The sequence below is a fragment of the Otolemur garnettii genome, unplaced genomic scaffold (assembly GCF_000181295.1).
Source record: "Otolemur garnettii isolate 467f Iridium unplaced genomic scaffold, OtoGar3 scaffold00003, whole genome shotgun sequence".
NCBI lineage: Eukaryota > Metazoa > Chordata > Mammalia > Primates > Galagidae > Otolemur > Otolemur garnettii.
The window spans coordinates 34,394,729-34,402,729 of NW_003852398.1; the positions used below are offsets into that span (position 1 = coordinate 34,394,729).

Below are 8,001 nucleotides of genomic sequence, written 5' to 3' on the forward strand. Positions count from 1 at the left end.
CAGGCGCCCGCCACAACGCCCAGCTATTTTTTGGTTGCAGCCGTCATTGTTGTTTGGCGGGTCCGGGCTGGGGATTCGAACCCGCCACCTTAGGTGCATGTGGCTGGCGTGTTAGCCGGTTGAGCTATAGGCGCCGAGCCTAGATTTTTATTTTTATGTAGAAATTTGTTTTAACAGAAGCTCAATCATACCATTCATTCTGTTCAGTTTGTTTTTTTTTATTTAACAGTAAATCTTGGACATTTTTCTATGTCAGTATTATGGATCTACTTTACTATCTTTAGTGTTCTATTATCTTTAATATTATCTTTACTATTACATATGCATGTATGTCCCATAATTTATTTAATAATTCCCTCATTTTTTTTGTTTTTGCAGATTCCTGCTCCTGTTCTACATGATAAGAATTTTTATTACAAATTATACTATAATGAACATTCTAGTACATACATTCTTTCACATTTATGCATATACATGCACACATATTTTGGACAGATTTCTAGAAATAGGCCACATGTGATATGTATTAGAAACTGATTAGTACTATTTAAACGTGCCCCTCCCCCCAAATCGTACCAATTTATACTTCATGGAATAGGGATCTTACTTGTTTTTTATGGACAGGAGTCTAGGGATGGGTTGATGGGAGTCTATTTCTCTGAAGAGATGGTTCTTAGCGTTCAGCAGATTCTGGCCCCTGTTCTAGGGTTGGTAAGAAAAATAATGTGAGAAGTCTAGAAAATTAATAATATCCTATATCCAAGGAATTAGTAATATCCTATATCCTTGGATATAGGATATTATTAATTCTCTAGACTTCTTCCTATATCCAAGGAATAGATATTATTAATTCTCTAGACTTCTCACATTATTTTTCTACATGCATGTCTGGGTCAGAGCACCTAGGCCAGGGGTCCTCAAACTTTTTAAACAGGGGGCCAGTTCACTGTCCCACAGACCGTTGGAGGGCTGGACTGCGTGCGGGCCCCAGGACCAGTTGGCTGCTAAGCAGGACAGGCAGCAGTGGCAAAAACACCCGACGGGCCGGATAAATGTCCTCGGCAGGCCGCATGGGCCTGTGGGCTGTAGTTTGAGGATGCCTGACTTAGGCAGTCTTCTCTCTTCCTTTTCTCTTGGGCAGGAATGAAAGGGTTTTGGAGGCGATGACAGAAAGAGCTGAGATGGATGAGGTGGAACGTTTCCAGCCACTGCTGGATGGATTAAAAAGTGGGACCTCCATTGCACTCAAGGTATGTATGTCCCCTAAAGCTGGCCCTAAGAATGAAATTCAAGAAAGAAAGTCTTGAGTTCATTTGACCTCTTAACACATGGAGTGGGTCCCAACTATATATTTTATATTTCAGAATTTGTTTAGAAATGATTAACCAACTTCCCTCTAAGAAAGCAAAGAAATAACTTTTTCTGATTATAAGATGGAAAAAAGACATGATATCAATTATTAAAAGGCTTACTGTCAAATCCTTGTAATCATTTAGAATTCTGAGTTCTCTGGACCTGTGCTCAAACTAGATCTCATTGTTCCAGTAGAAAAGTCATTTTTAGAGTTTTTGTACTGTATCTTTTAGGTTGTACTTGGGGGCCTCAGAATGCATATAAAGAAAATAGAATTTGGAGCTTTAGGAGTTAGCATTGACATAGCTGCCAAATTTTCTTATTTTAGGTGGGATGCCTACAGCTGATCAATGCTCTCATTACCCCAGCTGAAGAACTTGACTTCCGGGTTCACATCCGAAGTGAACTGATGCGCTTGGGGCTACATCAGGTGTTGCAGGTGAGATATTATACTTTATCATAAAGGCAGGGGTAGTTCTGCTCTTATAGCCCCTCTTATTCCTGTTGAAAGGCTTGGATTTCTAGCCACATACAATGCTTTCGGGTTCCCTAACTTTTGCTTTTGTCATTGACAGGACCTACGAGAGATCGAAAATGATGATATGAGAGTGCAACTAAATGTGTTTGATGAACAAGGGGAAGAAGATTCCTTTGACCTAAAGGGACGGCTGGATGACATTCGTATGGAGATGGAATATCCTTTTATTGACAGAATTCAAGAAAGATAAGACATGCATTTAATTTAGTTGCAAATCCCTGTTTAGAATGGTTTGGGGGATAGTGACTCAGAATAGGGTAACAGGCTTATTTGTCTTCTCAGTAAACAAGCAGTTGTCCTTTTATTGCTGTTGGCTTGTATACTTTAGCATGGGAAGTCAGTAAAGGTGATCCAAGAGTTGGTCAGCATGGGAGCAGCCATTAAAATCAGTGTAAACTGGCTCGGCGCCTATAGCTCAACCGGCTAAGGCGCCAGCCACGTACACCTAAGGTGGTGGGTTCGAATCCCCAGCCCGGACCCGCCAAACAACAATGACGGCTGCAACCAAAAAAATAGCTGGGCGTTGTGGCGGGCGCCTGTGGTCCCAGCTACTTGGGAGGCGGAGGCAGGAGACTCGCTTGAGCCCAGGAGTTGGAGGTTGCTGTGAGCTGTGATGCCACGGCACTCTACCCAGGGGGACAGCTTGAGGCTCCGTCTCAAAAAAAAAAAAAAAAAAAATCAGTGTAAACTTCCTAGAACATGATAGCCTAGTTTAATGAAATGCAAGGCTGGGTTTTAGAATGTTTGGACTGACAGAGGGAGTAATTTGATTATCATGTTTGCCACCATTGACTTTGAGGCAGTTAGTTTCTGTCTGTTGCCTGACCTTTAAGCCAAGTACTAGGAATCCTCTGTTTCTCTTAGTACCAACCAACTCACTGGTTCCTCAGAAAAAGGAAGTTTTATATAGCTTAATAGAAAGAAACTGCCATTAGAGTGAAAGTGGTGGCTTGCTACTTTGCCCTAGCTTCTCCAAGAGTTGAGTAAGGCACCTGTTCAACATCCTAAATTTTTGCTTTCCTTAGCCTGTTCCCCTTTCCCACTGACTTTAATGAAGTCTTCCAGATTCTCTTAAACACAGTGAAAGATTCGAAGGCAGAGCCATACTTCCTGTCTATTCTGCAGCACCTACTGTTGGTACGAAATGACTATGAGGCCAGGTAAGATGCTATGCTCGTGCGAAGTTTTGAATTTGAGCCTAACTGGAGAAAGCAAAATCCTTCAATTCAAAGATTGTCCTATAAAGGGAAAAAGAAAAGACAAAGACCCCAGATGTAGTCATTAGTTGCAGATACAAGGGAAGTTGTCAGTTGTTTTTTTAATTCGACTGAAAGTCATCCCTATGTAAGAGATGTATGAGGTGAAATGCCCTTCTGTTTTTGGAGGGATGTGGGTAGGTGGGTGAAGATGATAGCAAAGAAAGCTGGCAATTTAAAATTCTTCCTGGCTCCCTGGAAATAAAAATTTAGCAATAGTGGTATCCATCACAAGAGGGATCAAGCTCCAATTTTTAGATGGAAAAGTATTGATGCTTTTCTCTCGCTCTACGCCATTATGGTGGGTTTGAGTAGTCCCTTTTGTCGCCATGTCCTCCTATAAAACTTTCTGAATCAAGCGGTTTTTGGCCAAGAAACAAAAACAAAATTGTCCCATTCCCCAGTGGATTCGAATGAAAACCAGTAATAAAATCAGGTACAACTCGAAGAGGAGACAATGGAGAAGAACCAAGCTGGGTCTGTAAGGAATTGCACATGAGATGTCATGTACTTGGGCTGTATTTTGATCACTATCACCTTACCATATCAAGCTGAAAATGTCATCAGTTGGACAGTTGCCACACTTCATTGGGAAAATGAGTTTTCTCTTTGTTTATGTGTTGTTCACTAATAAGCTGGTACAGTAATAAATACATGAGACCTTGGGGAAAAAAAAAAAGAAAAGTATTGATACTGGGAGGCAGATGGCAAGAAGTTTTGATTATCTGAAGTAGTGGGGTAGCTGGTGTGGACAGGGGAGATTTCTTAGCATGACAGTGATACTTCTGTTAACGTTATAAAAAGTACTATTTTTTCAGAACACTTATCCTCAAGATTTTCAATTATAAAAGCAGTTAACAGCTTAGCGCCTATAGCTCAGTGGCTAGGGTGCCAGCCATATACACTGGAGCTGGGCTCAAACCCAGCCCAGGCCTGCCAAACAACGATGACAACTGCAACCAAAAAATAGCTGGGTGTTGTGGCGGGTGCCTGTAGTCCCAGCTGCTTAGGAGGCTGAGGCAAGAGAATCACTTAAGCCCAAGAGTTTGAGATTGCTTTGAGCTGTGACGCCACGGCACTCTACCAAGGGGGACAAAGTGAGACTCTGTCTCCAAAAAAAAAAAAAAAAGAGTTCTTAGTCCTGAATACTTCTGAAAATTATATTTTGATTTTCCTTTGATAACCTCATTTTATTCTCTTGTAGACCACAGTATTATAAGTTGATTGAAGAATGTATTTCTCAGATAGTTTTGCACAAGAATGGGGCTGATCCTGACTTCAAGTGCCGGCATCTTCAGGTTGATATTGAGGGATTGATTGGTAAGCATACTCTTCTGTCTGGTTCCTTTGCATCTGTCTTTTTTTTTTTTTTTTGAGACAGAGCCTCAAGCTGTCACCCTGGAAAGAGTGCTATGGCATCACAGCTCACAGCAACCTCCAAGTCCTGGGCTCAAGCGAGTCTCCTGCCTCCGCCTCCCAAATAGCTGGAACTACAGGCGCCTGCCACAATGCTTGGCTATTTTTTGTTGCAGCCATCATTGTTGTTTGGTGGGCTCGGGTTGGATTCAAACCCGCCAGCTCAGGTGTATGTGGCTGGCGCCTTAGCCGCTTGAGCCACAGGCGCCGAGCCTGCATCTGTCTTTCAGTGAAAGAAAGAGAAAGATATCTTTCTCATCCCTAGATTTTTCCATTTTTATCCTTTCTTAGGTCATAACCAATATCTTTGGTGGAAACAGACAAGGTCTTTAGTTTACATCTACATAAGTAAAAAACTTGCCTCTTCTTACTCCACCACCTTTTGCATGGCTGGACTTCATCTATTATCTATAATTCCTCTTGGTCCCAGAGAGTCAAAAGTATCACACATAGGCATTCTTCATGTCATCTAGCGTGGTAATCTTGCCATGTTGAACTTAACTGAAAGTGTGATGTCTATGTTTCGTATAGGTCATTAAGAAGAATAGTAAAAATAGCCACAAGTGGCTCAGCACCCGTGGCACAGTAGTTATAGCACCAGACACATGCAACAAGGGTGGTGGGTTCGAACCCAGCCCAGGCCAGCTAAACAACTGCAACAAAAAAATAGCCAGGTGGTGTGGTGGCGCCTATAGTCCCAGCTGCTCAGGAGGCTGAGGCAAGAGAATCACTTAAGCCCAAGAGTGTGAGGTTGCTGTGAGCTGTGACGCTATGGCACTCCTATCAAGGGTGACATAGTGAAACTCTGTCTCCAAAAAAAAAAAAAAAAAAAAATAGCTACAAGGACAAAAGGCTGTTTTTGATTAATTTGAAGGGCTTAGGTATGAAAGGGGTAGACCTGGAGAATTTGGGGCATTACTTACTCTTCTTTTTTTCCAGATCAAATGATTGATAAAACAAAGGTGGAGAAATCTGAAGCCAAAGCTACAGAGCTGGAAAAAAAGGTGTGTATGAGGGCTGAAACAAAAGTGTGTAGGTGTGTATTTCTTTGTCTAAAGATGATTGTTTTTCCTGACTTGTGAGTTAGTTTTTGTGCATGGTATTTTGAAATTCAGCACCCAAAAGTGTAGTTCACACTGGAAACCTTTCTGCTAGTCATTGATGACAAGAAGAAGGTGATATGAGTGTGACCATGAGGAGCTAGTGGTGGGCTTACAGTAACTCTTCGGTTTCTGGGCAGGACAAGAAAGACAGATGATACTCTTGTATGTCAGTAATGGCACTGGCAGGTTTGCTTGGCATTTCAGCCTCTTATTTTAAGAATAGAAACTGGAGCGCATCTTAGTCTTTTTCTTTTTTTTTCCTGTTCAGTTGTTAAGGACTCCTATTGTTGTTAATAGATTTTTCATCATAGAGACTATTGGGATTATACTACCATGGCTGTCCTGGTTAAATATCTTTAAAATCTTTTTTTTTTTGGGGGGGGTAGAGTGTCGTAGCATCTCAGCTCACAGCAACCTCCCACTCTAGGGCTCAAGCAAGTCTCCTGCCTCAGCCTCCCAAGTAGCTGGGACCACAGGCACCTGCCACAACGCCTGGCTATTTTTTGGTTGCAGCCGTCATTGTTGTTTGTCGGGCCTGGGCCGGATTCAAACCCTCCACCTTGGATGTACATGGCCGGCGCCTTAGCCACTTGAGCCATAGGCGCCAAGCCAATATCTTTAAAATCTTAAGTTCTTTTCCTCCCTCTCTCTCTTCCGTTTATCCTTTTCCTTCCTTCCTTCTTGTTTAAAGTAGGAAGACTATGGAAATGAACTCTGAATTCCCTCTCCTTTAACTTTGATTTTAAGGTCAAAATCATGGTGCTTTTTGCCTCCAGGCATTGCCTGAGGTATGGGTCAGTGAGCTCTACAGACCAAGTATTGGTACACAATAGTAAATTATGGTGCATAAAACTTGTGCTTCTTTCTGAGATGGACAGCTTGCTGGAGCCTGATTCCTTTCTTCTTTAGCTGGACTCAGAGTTAACAGCCCGCCATGAGCTACAGGTGGAAATAAAAAAGATGGAAAGTGACTTTGAGCAGAAGCTTCAGGATCTTCAGGGAGAAAAGGATACATTGGATTCTGAAAAGCAACAAATTGCCACAGAGAAACAGAACCTAGAAGCAGAGGTGTCCCAGCTCACAGGAGAGGTAATACCTGAGCAGGGAAGGCAGAGTGGCCTGTAACCTCAGGATGTGCGTGTCTTGGAACAGGAGTCAGTCATCTCACTCCTGGGGAGGGTTCAGCTACTAATAGGTAATCTAATAAGATAGTGCATATTTTAAAAATCATATACTGGTTTTGTTTTGTGGGTAATACCTAAGACAGAAAATTTGGAAAATACAGAAATACATTAAGAGTAAAGTGAGTTGTTTATAGTACTACCCAGAAATGAAATTAAGTCTTCTAATAAGTCTAGGTGTAAAAACTAAATTTTACATTTTAGATAATTTTCTGTTAGTCACTATACAGATTGATTCTTACACATACTCTCTGTGGTAATAAATATTTAAATGATCTCTGTTATTTGATAACTTGGCTACTTATGTGGTTATGTAATTACCTATTTTGTGCATATGTTAGTTATATACCTAGAACATTTGATTTACTTGACCTTTACATCTTCTACTCAAAGGGAGAGTTTAAGGTAAAGGTTGAAGTTGTCTTTTTAATGCAAAGCATGCTGACTTAAGAATGGGCAGACCTAAATTCTAGTTTTGGCTCTGCCAGTAAACAGCAGTGTGACTTTAGGTAAATCCTGTGATCTGTCTGGTTCCTCTCAGTCCCTCCATGTGTAAAATGAGAATTTTCGATTAAGTAAGTTTCTTTGATTCCTTCCAGCCCACATAGTCCCTGAAGTAGGGTGAGAACTCCTCACACTGATACTGTTTCTATAGGTTGCCAAGCTGTCAAAAGAACTGGAAGATGCCAAGAAAGAAATGGCTTCTCTCTCCGCTGCGGTTGTTGCTGTAGCTCCTTCTGCTCCTAGTAGTACTACTGTTCCCCCTGCCCCTTCTTTACCTGGTGACTCTGGCACTGTTATTCCACCACCACCCCCTCCATTACCAGGAGTGGTTAGCATACCACTCCCACCTCCTCTTCCTGGGAGTATTACCATTCCTCCTCCACCACCACCCCCTCCTTTGCCTGGGGGTACTGCCATACCCCCACCCCCTCCTTTGCCTGGAGGTGTTGCCATACCCCCACCCCCTCCTTTGCCTGGGGGTGCTGCCATACCCCCACCTCCTCCTTTGCCGCCTGGAGCTGCCATACCCCCACCTCCTCCTCCCCCTCGTGGTGGTGCCATAGCCCCACCTCCTCCTCCCTTGCCTGGAGGACCAGGAATGCCACCTCCGCCTCCCCCTCTTCCTGGTGGTCCTGGAATCCCTCCACCCC

At 42.6% G+C, this 8,001-nt stretch overlaps 1 protein-coding gene and 1 pseudogene across 1 annotated transcript in view; both read left to right on the top strand.

Moving 5' to 3' along the window:
• Positions 1-8,001, top strand: part of DIAPH1 (diaphanous related formin 1) — a 120,007-nt gene that overhangs the window by 49,926 nt on the left and 62,080 nt on the right. Inside the window, exons 9-16 of the mRNA XM_012806933.2 lie at positions 1,142-1,250; positions 1,682-1,792; positions 1,929-2,047; positions 2,935-3,051; positions 4,352-4,467; positions 5,503-5,567; positions 6,576-6,755; positions 7,503-7,995. Coding sequence (XP_012662387.1) covers positions 1,142-1,250; positions 1,682-1,792; positions 1,929-2,047; positions 2,935-3,051; positions 4,352-4,467; positions 5,503-5,567; positions 6,576-6,755; positions 7,503-7,995 — 1,310 coding nt within the window. The remainder of the gene's footprint in view (positions 1-1,141; positions 1,251-1,681; positions 1,793-1,928; positions 2,048-2,934; positions 3,052-4,351; positions 4,468-5,502; positions 5,568-6,575; positions 6,756-7,502; positions 7,996-8,001) is intronic.
• LOC111726723 lies at positions 3,058-4,051 on the top strand (annotated as a pseudogene).